We start from the raw sequence: 16,421 nt of genomic DNA, 5'->3' as shown, positions 1-16,421 counted from the left end.
TAAATACAATCAGTTCTCTTCACCATTTGTGAATTGTGAATCATTTTCCAGGTAAGTTTGTGGTCTGGAACAAATTAAACTTTATTTCACTTCCTCTATTGTGGGATTGTTTTTCTTTTCTTTTTTCTTTTTCTCTTTTTCAGCCAAAGACAAGGTTTATTAAAGATCAGCCACATAGGCCAGACTCTTAAGGAATCTGACCATTAGTGAGCTATTGGCTAGATTTTAAGAATCTGAGCACTTTAATGAAGACAAGATGGACCTTATATATGGAAAGACTGTGGGAGGGGTCTAGGAGGGGCCAAATAGTTTGGGGTGACTGGAGGAGGGGTCTAAGGAGGAGCTGGATGGGAGTGGCCAGTAAGCTGGTGTGAACAGAAGGCCAGGGACCTGGACCACGGGGCCAAGGGAGAATAGAGTCTAGATAGGATTATGGATGGGAAGTGGCCAGGGACAATCAGGATTGGGAAATTGGGCATAGCCACTATGAAAGGCCAGTTGAGTGGATTACAGCTTCTGGCAAACACCAGGGATTTGAAAAAGTCCAAGGATTTTCATTTTTGAGGTCCAGATCCCAAAGGCATGGTCTTTTCGGATTTTTTTTTCTTTTGGAGTTGTTGTTGTTGTTGTTGTTGTTCCAAGTCCAGCAACAGATGTGTGGGAGTATTTCTCAGTAACCGAGGTTTTTTTTTTTCTTCTTCTTTCAGATTTCTCGAATGGAATATGTGCACTCAAAGAACCTCATTTATCGAGATGTCAAGCCAGAGAACTTCCTGATTGGCCGACAAGGCAACAAGAAGGAGCATGTCATACACATTATAGACTTTGGCCTGGCCAAGGAATACATTGACCCTGAAACCAAAAAACATATACCGTACAGGGAACACAAGAGCTTAACTGGAACAGCAAGATATATGTCCATCAATACCCATCTTGGCAAAGGTGTGTTCATTTTTCTTCCATGGAAGGGACAGTTCACTAAGAATGACTGTTCATTTCCATAGCACTTTTCCCACCTTGATTTCATCATGTATTTCAAATCTTAATGCTTACTATTTTTGTTAGGTAATTGTTTTTAATGATTTGTGAAACTAAGGCAGCAAGTTACAGACTATCGAGACCTCTTATCGAACAAGATATTGTTAGACCACTAAATAATTTAGATTATGTTTATGTGCTCAGATGATCATTTTTGTGTTATTTTGTTATGTAAAGCTTAATGAAATTTGATTTAGCTAATGATTTTTGCAGTTACATCTGTGGGCATGTATGTATATGTAAGAACCATAATTCCTTACTAAGGCTAATTCCACAACAGGAAAGAACAATCAGAACAAATCATGCATTATGTTTCTGTTTATGCTACTTTCTCTCTCTCTCTCTCTCTCTCTCTCTCTCTCTCTCTCTCTCTCTCTTTTTTTGTGAGGCAGTTGGGGTTAAGTGACTTGCCCAGAGTCACACAGCTAAGTGAGTATGTGTCTGAGGCCGGATTTGAACTCAGGTTCTCCAGACTCCAGGGCCAGTGCTCTATCCACTGTGCCATCAAGCTGCCCCTGTTTATACTACTTTTACCAGGTTAATTGCTTAATCCTCAGTCTGGATTATGAGTATTAATCAATATAAATTTATTTGCTATTCCACAAGTACTTGCATTTCTACTAATCATGCTAGAAGACCTTACTTAATAATTAGCCTGTAGCATACATATAAAAAACTTCATCCGTTATCACACCTACAGGCATAATAATTATATTGCCTGGAATACATCAGCTTATTGCATAATAATTTTTATAGTATAACTATAATAACGGAATATTTGAATATATTCCTTTTTCTAAGGAAAGAGTAGAATTTGTTGAATGTGGATTTGTGCTTTTGATGTAGTCTATAGAACAGTAGCTACTCTACAAAGTTGTCAATGAGTAAAAAACATTGTATGTTCAAATTTGGTTTCTAGTGTTTCAGGAGATTTTGAAAGCAAAGCACTACTTGATTTGAAATCTAGTATAATAGAAATATTTTCTCAGTTTTTTAAATAAATCCTGACTTAGCTAAATATTAGAGTATAGAATTGGACAAGAATATGCCTCATTGAAACATGCAGTCTATCTCTTTTTAGAGATACATTTCATATGGCTTTAAAAGATAATAGATAACACAATCATTTGCTTAAGTGACACTGACAATGCCATATATATATATACACACATATATATATACATATATATTCCTATATAGTATGTTATTTTATATCTTGGAGGGAAGTGTCTAATATTGGACTCCAAGGCTAGGCAATCTTCTCTTGATTTTATCTGTGGTGATGGGTAGGAATACTGAGGGAACACTAAAACAGGGAACCCTATATTATTTTGGGGTTAGAGTATCCCTCTTAAATAATTATTGTCAGTTGTTGCTAGATAAAGGCTAAAAATGATTATGTCTCTAATCAGAGCCTGAGTGTTGGTCACAATGTGTCTAGGATACTATAGGGAATAGGCATGTGTTTGGCATGTGTCCAGTAGAATGTATTTTGCATCTTGAATGAGTATATTTAACAAGATTTCATGTGTCTGTGTGTCAGTGTGTCTGTGTCTAGGAAGGGAGTGGTAGTGGCCACAAAGGGAGTACGTCGTCTTGATAAATACTTTATCTAATAATTAGTTTAAAAAACCCTGGTCGTGAAAGGTCACCCTGAATGACAGTCTCAAAGACTAAGTCATGTAATCTGTTTTTCTCACTAAAATAAGGATATCTAAATTTGGGGAATTTTTATACATTGAAAGCAGGCACAACTTTTCAAGTGTTTGAAAGCAGTCCTGTGTGAAATAGCATGAAACTTTGATTGTCCTGAAATAATTCATGGGTCACTGGTATTGAAACTCGTCCTCATTGGTAACGAAAATGACCTATATGAATGATGTATGGAAGGAAGTGATGGAAATTAACACTGATCTAGCTTTACTTTTAAAAATCATCTCAAAGGCATCGTTGCTTCTAAAGCCCAGTGTCCCAGTTCATGCTAGTATTTAAACGTAAAAGGCATAATCTTGATTTGAATGGGGTTGAAATAGCTTACACAAGTTTTTTAGGTGTCCCTGATCCATTATAATAATTTGGAGACTTGTGCCCTCTAGTGTACGATAGTAAACCGCAATCATTCCTGTTGAATTTTTACTTCAAAGGGGCCTCTAAGTTTTCAACATTCATTTCTATAACATTTTGAGTTCCAAATTTTCTCCCCATCTCTCCCCTCCCCCTAACCCAAGACAGCATGCAATCTGATATAGGCTTTACATATACATTTGTATTGAACCTATTTTCACATTAGTCATGTTGTGAAGAATTAGAACCAATAGGAGAAACCAGGAGAAAGAAGAAATAAACAAAAAAAAAGAGATATCAAATGATGTGCTTTGATTTACATTCAGATTCCATAGTTCTTTTTCTGGTTATGGATAGCATTTTCTATCATGAGACCTTTGAAGTTTTCTTGGATCCTTGCATTGCTGAGAGGAGATGAGTCTGTCAAAATTAGTCATTATACATTGTGACTGTTACTGGGTACAATGTTCTCCTAGTTCTGCTTACTTCACTGAGCATCAGTTCATATCTTTCCAGGTTTTTCTGAAATCTGCCTGTTCATCATTTCTTAAAGCACAACGGTATTCCATTACGTTCATATACCACAACTTGTTCAGCCATTCAAAGGGGCCTCTTTTTAAGGGAAGTGAATGTAAAAATAGAGAAGCAATGAATAGTTATGATACAGCGTAAGAGGCTACAGGCAGAGGTTGGTCTGTATTGCTTTGCTTAGACTTCACCCCACTCTGTTTTTTCTTCCATGAGTTTGTAGGCCTTTCATCGCTTTTTCTTTTAGCTCTGTTTTAGGTTCTAATTTTGTGAGCAGGATTTTGTTTTGTTTTTAGCCATGCAAAATATTTCCTTGTAGACTTCATCCTGGCCCCAGAGGCAGAAGCACCCAACTGAGGTGTGAGTTGAACTTAGATATCCCCTGAGACCACTTTCAACTCTAAGAATCATTAATTCTTCCAGATCCATTCTATTCTTTTTATAAAAACTGGTTTCAGTGGATTGGTAGCTACTGTTTCTTTGTCCCCTTATTTGTGTCATAAAAATCCATAACCCTGCTCCCCTAATGCCAGCTAAAACCTTTCAAAAGACATTGTCGTAAGCACCATTTAGAAATCCTCTCTACAGTTGAGTCTAGAGTCTACTAATTTGTTTTCTGTACCAATTCCAGATAATTAGAAATAATAGTCAAGTCTGCTGTCTCTGTATCCTGGATTACATGGCTGGTTTCTCCAGCCTACCTGGATCAGATCGTTGGTTCTTTAGACACAAAAGAAATATATTTAAGTGATAGCTCAAACTAACTCTTGGTTTTACTCTTAAAATTTCTTTTAATAAGCCTAGAGACTTTCATAAACATAAGAGGTTTGATATAAGTAGTCTTCTGAAATTAGAATTTTTTAAAGCTCTTAGTCTAATTGACAACTGGAATCATAGTGTCAGTATATTTGAGAAATGGATATAGTTTTCTTTACATTCATCTTCCACATACTTGTTTTGCCTTTTCGTTTGTTCCCCTTCCTCTTCCTATCTACACTCTAAAAAAATAAACCCCTGACTCAAGAGTTTGTTTTAGTTGATAAACTTCCAGAGAGCAGTGACTCTTTGTTTGCTTATAAATTGCCATGCCCATGTGGGACACTTCAATAAATATTACATGATATTCTAAAGTAATTTAGGGACAGTATGTATGTATGAGTGAAAGAGATTTTAATCATGTGAGCTGCCTATATAAAACTGAAAGGAAATTTTAAAGCATTCTGATGAATAAAAAAACACTTAATAATAATTCTTTATTACCTTGACAGTTTAGGATTTGTTGGTTTGGGCTACTTTCTAGTTTTGCATTTGCCACATGGGATTTACTTGCCAATGACAGATCTAGACAAAGGAATATGGACATGTCAATGTGATCTAAAATATTGTCCCAAACCTAGATATAAAAAGAATTAGTAAAGAGAGTTTTTCCAGAGCAAAATGGTTTTTAGGGAATTACTGGTTGTGATTCCAGTTTTGCTTTAATAGCTGCAATTCTGTTGTTTGATCTGTTTTACCTTTTAGAGCAAAGCCGAAGGGATGATTTGGAAGCCTTAGGCCATATGTTCATGTATTTCCTTCGAGGCAGCCTACCCTGGCAAGGACTCAAGGTATATGTGGAAAAAACGTAATTTAGGGTTTTGTTTCTGTACTCATTTGCTAATTTACAGGTGACTGTGTTATTTGTTGCCGTAAGTACAAAGTGGAAGATGGTCTAAAGAAATAGAACCAGGAGTGATTTACCTTTGATTCGTTATTTTTAAATGTTCCCTGAGTATTTACTTCTGAGAGTTCTTTCCCTATTAGAAATCCATTTTACTAGATTAAATCCTCCCCCTACCTCCAACACGCTTTATTGTTTTTTTAAAAATCTTTCTCTTCTAACCTTAATTATGTTTTTCCGTCACTGCATATATGCCTTCTCCACTACCATTAGGTGGCAGAAGGAATATTCCCCACAAGTAGATGCCAGCAGTTGCCCTGCCTTTTGCAGGGAAGGACTTCCCCTGAAGGAATCAAAAGAATTTGCTTCTCCATTGTAGATTAAAGACCTTATGGAAGAAAATGAAAATTCAAGGTTAAACAATGTTATTTAGTTTATTTACTGATAAATTTCTGAGAGGAAAAACAGCGTGGCATAGTGGATAGAGAGCTAGTGTTGGATTGAAGAAGACCTGGGTGAGTCATCTAACTTCTCAATGCCTTGGGCGGCACTCAGACACTCATAAGTCACAGACAAAATGTCAGTCGGTGTTGATGTAATTCCCTACACCAGTTTAATCACAGATCAGGATCAAAATCAACATATGTATGTTTTCTATCATTCTTCATGAATCATTCTATTCTTAAGCATCTTTCCTTTGCTTCAAGTGTTCATGCAGTATTTTATGTCTCAGTTATATAGGATTCAGAAGGACTGAGTTTTAGTTTAGTTTGCTTAGCTGTGTGGTCCTAGGACTCACCTGCCTGGGCCTCAGTTTCATAGAATTAGAACCTTAAAGATGATCTTGCTTTAGCCTCCTACTTTTACAGATGAGGACATTGAGTCTAAATAATTCAGACATAAAAATACTGTACCGATACTTAGAACCAAGGTAAGATGCATGAATGTGATTCATGAGGAATGGCAAACATAATCAGAATTTGCCAGCCAGTAAATCTGAATAATAATGTTTGATCTTGATAGCTGTCATTTTCATCGTAGCTTTCAAGTAGTTGAGGTTTTTCACAGTTTTAAAAATGTCAAATTCACTTTTTAACTCTTACAAATTCCCCTGACTCTAAATTCATAAACCATTTTTAGTGGTTATGGTTATGGTTCTTCCAATTCACCTTAAAGTACCATTGCGTAAAGTTGAGCGGAATATTCTTGGTATAGTCTCACAAGAACCATTCTGAGGGCCTGCTCTGGGTCCAATCAAAGGCACATTAAATTTCTCTACCTACATACATTTGATAAACCTCATCTCTTAATGCTTTAAGATGTTATAAAACTAGCACTGCCTCTAGTTTGTAGCTATTTTTATACCCCAGATTCATCTTTTGCACGTGTTTTCCCTCCTTTATAGAGTGTGTTACTGAAAGTGTTTATATAAACATCGTTGTTTTATTTCTACCCCAAGTCTCTAAAAGATTTGCAATAAAACTATATATATTTTTGTTCTTAAGTTAATAAAAATTGTATGTGATTTAATCAGTATTTAACACTAATAGCAGCAGAGTTTCAGTCTCACACAAATTTTGAAATGTTTAAATATTTCCTTTTTTAAAAATTCTTACCCAGTGCTCTTAATCCATTTGATAATGTTTCTGTCTGTGACTAGACTACTAAATACATTTTGCAAGTAAAGTTTCTCTGAACAAAGTAGATGTTTATGCACGTCTAAATATGCCACCATACTATGTTAACACTTTTTCTAATTTGGGTGTAAGGGCATAGAGAGGGAATTGAGTCTTCTTAACAAAAACCTGTTCATTTGAGCAAAACCAGCATTACTTCTCCAAATCTATTGAACGTCTCATTGTCAACACCTATTTTCAAATAATTATTTTTCTTTGTACTCTGTAGGCCGATACATTGAAAGAAAGATATCAGAAGATTGGAGACACCAAAAGGAATACTCCAATTGAAACTCTCTGTGAGAACTTTCCAGGTAAAGCCCTTTTAGAGTTTTCTTTGAGTTATGTGCCCATTAGTGATGTGAAAGGGATTAATTTTTATCTTTTTGAAATGAGTATTTCTGGTTGGGTGGATATGAAGGTACCATATGATTACTTTTTTGAAGAACTTACAAGGTAGTACATGATTCATGCCAGACCAATAGGAAGAAGACATAACTCATAACCATTTCTTTCAGAGAACTCAAAGTAAGTTTTATTAGTTCCATTAGGTACTTGAAGAAACTTGTGCAAAAAGTATACTTTTTTCACTCTGATGTTCTGCTAATTCCTTTTCCAACAGAGGAGATGGCAACATACCTTCGATATGTCAGGCGATTAGATTTCTTTGAGAAACCGGACTATGATTATTTACGGACACTCTTTACAGAGCTCTTTGAAAGGAAAGGCTACACCTTTGACTATGCCTATGACTGGGTTGGAAGGCCAATTGTAAGTATCTCCTCCCATCCAGTCATCCTCTCTTACTTTTAGACCAGCACTCACTCTTACACTTGCTACTATTCTTTTTGAAATTTTTTGGAAAACTAATTACCTTGAATGTAGATAGTGCATTTATCAACCCATTTAGTGTGATTCCACAGTCTGCTCTCAAAGGTAGAAAGCAAGGATAACTTTGCTAGAAGGTTTTAAGACATTAGTAAGTATTTTAAGAGAAGTTTGGGTCATATGCTTCAAAAGTTGGTATTGTGTAAGGCTTAAGGTACCTGGAATTTCTGAAAAATAGAAGGACTTCACACCACAGAAAGTTTCTTTTTCAGAAAATCTCAGATTTTGCTTTTCTGGCAGTGAGAAAATGTGTCTCCCCGCAGACCTTGAATATGCTTAATACACACCATACCATGCTTCTTTAAAAGACATTTTAAATATGAATTAAATCCTCACATTGAGAATTGGGGGCCAGTATGGACCATGCTATTTTTTATGAAAGGGAAAACTAAAGACACAGGCTCATCACTAAGTTTCCATTTGTAAAATCACAGTATTTTAACTGTCAGTTACAAGAGGAACAGAATCAGACTTATTTTCCCTACTTGACTTTTTGTTTTCTTTTTCCAGCCTACTCCAGTAGGGTCAGTTCATGTAGATTCTGGTACATCTGCAATAACCAGAGAAAGCCACGCACACAGAGAACGGCCATCACAACAACAACCTCTTCGAAACCAGGTCTGTGACTCTTTCTTCTTCTTTTAGCTGTTCCTCTAAGTATTAAAACCCAAATTCTCTTGCATTTTTTTTTCTTAAAAAAAAAAGTACATGTTTTGAAAGAAAAGGTACAAAGTTATTGAGTTTATTGGTAGTTTGTCCTGTCACAGTGGTTTTTGGTACCATACTAGAAATGTCTTGGGTTATGACCAAATGTGATATAATAATTCATGAAACCCTAGAAACTTCTTGTCTCCCAGAACTTACAAGCTGAGGGTATCCATTATTTGAACCTTGAAGTGATTCCGAGGCAAGTGAATGGGATTTATTATAGAGCTATCAGTTGGCTCACTCTCGACCTGATCTTTTTTTTAAAGAGTTTCAGGCAAGCAGTTTGATTCAGTACCTGTTGAAGAGTTCTACACTATATAGAAATGATCAAGGAATTCTCTTGATTGCTATTTACTCATGATTTTTAATGAACTTTTCAAGAACTTCCTAATTGCTTAGAATGAATTTCTAAATATGGAGAGGAAATCTAGCAAAGTATTTTTTAGAGATACTTTTGAGTTCCCAACTAACTTGAATAGTCTCCAGGTTTATTCTTAAATGGGGCAGTCTGGTGTGGCCTGACGCTGTCAGGCTTTCTGTCATGCCAAACAGTTCACATCTTCCTATGGTTTTTGTTGCTTGGGAAAAGAGTGGATCACTTAAATGGTTCCAGTGGAGGAACAGAATGTAATCTAATCATATAATACTTCTTCATGTTTTTGAATTCTCTTGGTGTGACATGAATGTTTTTTCTTGCAAAATCTTTTCTATTTTGTTAAAATTGCAGTAAATATCATTTATATGTAACTTAACAAAAGGGAGTGGGGTTGCAGTAGATGAAAACTTGGATTGATTCAGTAAAACTAATAAGGTGAAAAAGTGAGGTGTTTTTGCCAATGCCTGTAATTATGTAGGAAAATATCAGCTGAACAGAAGGCTTCTTTCCAAACATTTGTAGCTTTGAGATTTACTTCTTGGATTGCTTTTTTAGGTTTATAGGTGTCCTAGCCAAAGAGTATATTACATAATGGTTAACCTGCTGATAATGATCCTCTCTGTCTTTAGGTTAGGCCTTAGACAAGGGCCTCAGTATGTTGCTGAGACTTTGCTTGAAGCCTTTCTAACATTATAAAGCTTACACTTCACTGGCATAGCCTTCCACAGTCCAGGGTTAATAGTATCATGTAAACCAAGGGTTTGGAATTTCCCACAGTAACACAACATTTACCCTACCTTCTAGCAGACAAATTCTAGTATGTCTTTGCTGAGTGAAGTTCTTTCTGCTATGTAGTGAGTTGATCTTTCGTACTGGAGTTTTTATACTCTGACTTTCTTACTCTGTAGTTTCGCTGACATTTTATTCATATCCTTGGTGGTTTCCTGGTGTTTATAAAAAAAAAAATCCAATTGTAGCCACTTGTATCTGTTTCTTATCTCTGAAAATCAAGTACTAATTTAAATTAAATTAGCTTTTAGGTTTTAAAGTCAGTGTGAGATGATACATCAGGATTGTATTCATCATTGGGATAGGTATTCCCTCTAAAACTATGAATATAATATTAACTTTTAATTTATTAACTCATACAAGCATCTGAGATTGTTTATCAGTACAATTTTAATAATCGGCCAACCACCCTCTCCTCTCAGACATCTAAATGAAGAAAATATGTTATATGTTCTACCTTGTAAGTAGACCATGTATTCAGCCTTCAAGACTATCAAAATACTTCCTCACAATCTTAGCCATCATGAGTATCTATGATGGAGAGGTGATTTCTGAAGTGGATCTTTACTAAGCATAAAGCAGTTGTTTGGTAGAGCACCAAATGGTTGTGGTAGGGGCTTGGTTTGTACTCAAGATATAATCTGGCAAAGAAAGGAGTCCAACTATCATTTTCCGGTTATCATATGACCTAAGACAAGTTGTTAAATCATTCTGTACCTGGGTATTTTCATCTATATTATGAAAGTATAACTCTAGGCAACATACAGAGTTCCTTAGAGAGTAGGAATTGGTCAAGAAGAAACAGTATATATATTTTAAAATACCATTTTTACTATTTTTTTTCTACTTCATTTCGTGGAAAATTATTCCACTGTGCTGATACTACTGTTTGGCTAGCAAAGCCAGGGCTGCCTACTTAGTGTGAAGGACATAAATAATCTGGGGCCTCCTTTAAAGAGAGTTCAGATGGCCATATTGGTTTCTCTTTCCTGATCTTGATGAAAATCTTCATTAACAGCAGTTACAAAATTAATTATCGTGTGAACTTCAGTTCAGTTCAGTTGTGTTGAGTTGTATGGAGTTTGGTTCTTGTTTGGTTCTTGATTGTAATTACAAATCCAGAATGTTATGTTATACCCAGTATCTTTAACATTTTGGTTAATGTGCTCTGAGAACACATACTGTATTCTTAATAGTATTATATGTGTGTACTTTCCAAATCCCTCATCTTGGTGGTAATCTCTATATAAATATGCACATACACATTTTATATACACACACACTTGTATATATGTATACATATGTATATACATGCGCACACATATAAAGTTGTGTGTTTTCATCTAAGCAGTTAATTATCCTTATAAATACAGTGCAGATTATTTTTCAGGATATCAATTTTGTTAAAATAGCGGGGGAAATTAACACAAGATTTGTCGGAGTGCCTGTTCCTGATAACCTGGTTCATTCACAAGCATCCTAACGTGGGTTATCTTTTGCATCATTTGGCCCTATACCTCTCGGCCCTCATTGTTTCCTTAAATGTTACCTTAGAAGTTGATAATGCTAGCCAGGATTACAGCCTGACTAGTCTCAAAAAAATCCATTGTTAGTGCTACTCTCCTCATTAGGAAGATGGTCAAAATAGTAGTTGCAGTAGTCTTCTGTTAGTCAAGGTCTTCTTAGTATTGTCTGACTGTATCACTTCTAGAAATGAGTCCTGCCATTTTCAAATCCATTAGAATAAATAATAGTCACTGCATTGTGCATGATGATGGTGCATGATATACTCCCATAATACAGAATATTATCTAGAACACACACACCCACACACCCATACATCACATTTCCTGCTCTTTGGAATTTTTATTCCATCGCACAGAGAGCATACATCCTTTGTAAGAACATCATCCAGACATAAGAAAAGTGATGTTATGATTAGGTTAAGCTCCTCCCCCCCCCTTTTCCTATTTTTGTTTTCTCATTCTTTTGGTAGGCTAGATGTGGACATCATAGGGGATAATGATTACTCAAATTAGAAGTTTTGGGGGAGGTAGGCATTCTCACTTTATGCACCCACCATGAGAAGGCTTTCTCCATGAGGTGAGATCTGAGTAGAATTTTGTCTTATCCTAAGGTGAACAGTTTGGGACTTTATGATTTCTTTTTTTTCTCCTAATTTCTGTGAAAATAGACATGCTAATGAGTAGATCAGTAGTTGCATTTTGAGATTTGCAACGATACTAGACATCTAGATCTATAACCTGTGTTCTTAATGAGTTCTATATTACTTAATTTCTATATCACCTCTCATGTATGTTTACCCAAGATAAAAGAAAAAGATTTATCTCTCATCCGTACACGTAAGTACACTTCTGTGGCTTCAGCTTGACTCGTAAGAGAAGCATAAATCCATAGATCAAGCCGAGAAGGTATCCTGAGAAGTCATTCATTCCTTTTTTTTTTTTTTTTAGAAAGAACCACATTTAAACTCAAATCAGCCCAGTAAGTAGGGGAAAAATCAAATTACAATGCGTTTTGGGATAGTCATGTCCTCAGGTAAAGAGAAGGTTTTTTAAAAAAAAAAAAAATTACGGGGGCAGCTAGATGGCGTAGTGGATAAAGCTCCGGCCTTGACGTCAGAAGGACCTAAGTTCAAATCCGGCCTCAGACACTTGACACTTACTAGCTGTGTGACCCTGGGAAAGTCATTAACCCTGATTGCCTCACACACACACACACACACACCCCCAAAAAAAATTACATAGAGTCTGCAAAGCACTGAATGTGAAGTCTGTGGCAAAAACAGCCCTTTCATTGGTCCAGGGCTGCCACGCTTCCTAAAATGGAGTCAGTTGTAAAATCTAAGCTTATCCAGAGATAGAGATGGGACCAAACAGGAGGAGTTGGGGTTATATGTCAACTGGGTACCTTAGTAGATTGAGTTACTTTATTTTAAAATGCAGGTTCAGTAGCCTTAACAAACCAAAAGCTGATTAACTCTCCATTCTCCTTCCTTTTGCAGAGTACCGCTTAGTTCTCAGCAAGGTTCAGGATTTGCTAGTTGAAGGGGTGGACGAGTTTGCTCAGAGATAAATTGCCTCCTTCTGTCCTGTGTGCAATTTCCTAACGTGCTGTCTGTTGTCTAGTGAGAACATGGACATACAGAACCGACGCCCTGCCCTGTTGCTCACCTCCAGCATAGATCTCAATACAGGATAGGGTTTCTCTTCCTCTCCTTTGGGAACTTAACACTAAGGGGACATTGAAACAAGCAGGTGTAAAAACTGAAATAAAATCCTTTGCCTTAGCTCCTCCTGTTCTATCACCTGGTCACTGCTACTTACCTCAGCTCCTAATTCTCTATTCCATACTAAAAGTTTTCTTCTATCTGTGTGCATTTTTTCATTATTTCATTCCTTTGGCTAGTAATACTAGTGTGTTAAGATGCAGTTTTAAAAGTCCATTTTTCCTACATTTAGAGAAGATAATTTGGTTAAATTGGGAAAAATGCTCCAGTTTTAGAAGAGGACCCGTTCTATTCAGCCGATCTATAGATTTAAATTTCATAAGTGTCCCCTTATTTAGCCCTGAGCTTCTCTTTGTCAGTATTCCCCCACTCCTGACCTGCAGTTTCTCCATCTGCTAATGAGGTGAGATAATTTATCCTTAACTGATGGTTCTTTGATGCTGACATTGCCCTTCTCTGAAATAAACTGCATTTTACTTGTACCTAGAAGCAAACTTCAGAGACTTGGGAAATGCAGATTGGAAGAGACAAGAGGGAATCCAAAGTATTGAGCACCCAAGTCTTCTTCCCACTAAGTTGTCCAGACAAAAAGGAGCATCCAAGAAGCAGCCCAGGGCAGTGGAGCAGGTCTAGACTCAGAGCCAGGGGACTCATGGGGAATCCCAGCTCCACCACTCCTTGACATGATGGACTGTGGGCAAATCATTGCACTTTTCTGAGCCTTGACTTCCTTATCCGTAAAATTCAAAAGAGCAGTATTACTCTTAAAGGGGAGTTTTGATGAAAGCATTCTAGAAAGTAGGAGATGCTCTAGAAATGTGATTAGTATGATATCACAAAGAGATTTTATTTTCTGGGGCTGCTCACCAGCAGAGACCCAGTGATTCTGGCTTTAAACTACTGTTCCTCATACCGCAGTGTTAGTGGCTATCCTCTCCAGTTGTGGGGTGGGCAGCAAGCTACTTTTCTTGTTTTGTTTTGTTTTTTTAGTAATCTAACAGATTTGGTAGTAGTGTCCCCTTTTTTTCCCCCATCAAAATATAATGTTACCTAGTTTCTGTCCCATCTCTGGATATCAAGCTTCTAGTATATACCTTCTGTTAGGTAGTTAGGACTGAAATCTTCCATGTCAGAAAATTGTCATTTCATAAAGAGAAACATTGACTTCATGGATCATTTCTTGAAGTTTCAGTGTTTCCAAGGCTGTCCTGTCACTTGAAAGTAGAGGAAAAGGGAGAGTTTGAAGAAGAGATTTATAGACTGTTGGTGTGTTCCCTGTAGTCTCTCACAAAGCTTTACAGAATTAATATAATTATCCTTGTAGGACCTGCAGAGTAATAAGTTTTAGAAGAGTTCCTTTCAGGTTGTAGCCATGTATTTTTTTTTCTTTAAACAAAGTTGGTATTTAATTAGGCATATAGAAACCAGAAATTAGTCCACTACTTTTTGTGCATTTGGTTTATTACCTGAAGATAATCCTTTATTTGGCAAGTTTAATTTACCAGGTTTCATGAGCCTCTTAGTGCAGACAGGTTAGGTAGATCTTGGTTTTCTTCCACTTTGGCAGCAGAAAAACTGATAACACACTGTTCTTAATGTTTTATAAATCAACCGAAGGCAGCAAAACCTGAAAGATCAAAGTGAGCTTGAGGCAAGAGCTGGTTTATCACACAGGGTTCTACTTTTCACTGTAATGGCAAACTGCTGGGGCTACTACAGCTTCCATGTCACAGAAAGATTTGTTCTGTTTTGTGGAAAGCACTTTTCAATGTCTAGGAAGTCATCTGCCAAAGAGAGGGATGTGTGGTGTGGGGAACAAAGTACTAGCCTTGAAGCCAGGATTCAAGTCCTAGCTCTGACCCATGCTGAGTACGTGACTCTGGTCAAGTCACAACCTCCCAGGCCTCTAGGCCAGTGCTGTCAAACTCAAAGAGAAACCGGTCACTAAATGGTACATAAGGATCCCTGCTGGCAGCATAATGACTTAGAAAACCATATTAAGATAACAGTATTTATTTTTACTTATTTTGTTAAGTATTTCTTGACTACATTTTAATCTGGTTCCCAGCATATTCCCTCTGGTCCAGGCAACTCTCTAAGACTAAGTGGCACAGGAGGGGCTGATCTGCATTAACAGATCACCTGGGAATTGCTTATACCAGCTTATACCAAGTCTATAATCTTACCAGCTTTTAAAAAAATCCCTCAAAAATCACAGCTGATAACACTAACAAGTTTTTACCTTTTAGAATGTTTCCTTTTCATGCATTCTTCTTTTCCTCCTACACCCATAAGGGGAAGTGAAATTTTATCTAAGCAGTTTGATAAGACAAACTGTGCTCACTCTTAACCTTTTGGTACTATCTAGTTTCTTGTCTTGGTGTATATAGTTGAAGACAAGCAGTGAGTTCCAGGAGACCACTGTTTTAAGTATCAGTGGATGGCAAATTTGATGTAAAATTGATTAGGTTTTTCTTGATGAATGTAATCACAATTATTTTAAAGTGAGTTTTATACAAAACAAAAAGCAGAATTATTGTTACATTGGCTAGAATGAAAAGGATATTGTTATTGTTCCTCTTGCTTCAGGGTAGGAACACACCTGGAGATACTTGGGAGAATTTTTCTACTCACAGTGTCCAGTTTGTACATTATACCTTCCTCTGGATGTCATTAGTAGTAGTATGATATTTGGAATTGTTATTTTAGAGTAAATGTTATGTTTCCCTTGTTCCCTACTTACTATCCATAGATCCCAGAAGAAAGTCTTCCCTGCCAAAATGAGGTGTTAGGAGGCATTGTATTCTTCTACCCCTTTTGGGTTTTATTGTCCAGTTCTTAACCATAGTCTCCATATGCTTTCCTTTAGCACTGCTTTTATATCTTTTTTGCATGGCTGCCTCCTTGTTTCTGTTTTCCTACATCCATGGTAAAGCAGTCATAACTAAGATTTTTAAATGAGAGGTCATTTTAAGGTATTCTACCCAAGAATTAATATTGTAAATTTCCTGTTCTTCCAATTGTGAAATTATATATTCAAAATGAACCTTTCCAAGTAATACAGATAATGATCTTGCTACTTCTGTCATAGATGACCCTTCAGCTACTGAACTATGCTGATTTTGCTATAGTGACTGTGAAAGATCTGGAAGTACAGAAAACTCATATCCTTAACCCCCCTATTGGTGTTGCCTTGCCATTGCTAGCTGCCAAACTATCTTTTGAAAAAACAAAACTGCATTTTGTTGTCCAGTAGTTAGTTGCTATTTCTGTATACCCTGAGCTTCCCTAGACATTTAACAAGGAAAGTGAAGCAAATATGATAATTCCAGTCACTTATTATCCCTAAAAGCCTTATATTAGTGAATAGGATAAGCACAGGGAATAGACCTGGGATATTGATATGCTGGTATAAGCAATTCCCAGGTGATCTGTTAATGCAGA

General features: G+C 36.6%; 1 protein-coding gene across 5 annotated transcripts in view; it reads left to right on the top strand.

Annotated features, from left to right (window-relative positions):
* CSNK1G1 (casein kinase 1 gamma 1) overlaps window positions 1-16,421 on the top strand; it is a 97,733-nt gene that overhangs the window by 56,924 nt on the left and 24,388 nt on the right. For all 5 annotated transcript variants that reach the window (XR_003568228.1, XM_027851652.1, XM_027851651.1 and 2 more), the window contains 5 exons: window positions 708-942; window positions 5,152-5,237; window positions 7,196-7,280; window positions 7,589-7,737; window positions 8,365-8,472. Coding sequence is in view for 4 of the 5 variants with exons in the window: in XM_027851652.1 (XP_027707453.1) it covers window positions 708-942; window positions 5,152-5,237; window positions 7,196-7,280; window positions 7,589-7,737; window positions 8,365-8,472 (663 nt within the window). In the remaining variant the exon portion in view is untranslated. The remainder of the gene's footprint in view (window positions 1-707; window positions 943-5,151; window positions 5,238-7,195; window positions 7,281-7,588; window positions 7,738-8,364; window positions 8,473-16,421) is intronic.

Source organism: Vombatus ursinus, unplaced genomic scaffold, assembly GCF_900497805.2.
Source record: "Vombatus ursinus unplaced genomic scaffold, bare-nosed wombat genome assembly UNPS02009205.1, whole genome shotgun sequence".
Lineage (NCBI taxonomy): Eukaryota > Metazoa > Chordata > Mammalia > Diprotodontia > Vombatidae > Vombatus > Vombatus ursinus.
The sequence above is the reverse complement of the archived record's forward strand: the minus strand, read 5'-3'. Positions and strand labels throughout refer to the sequence as shown.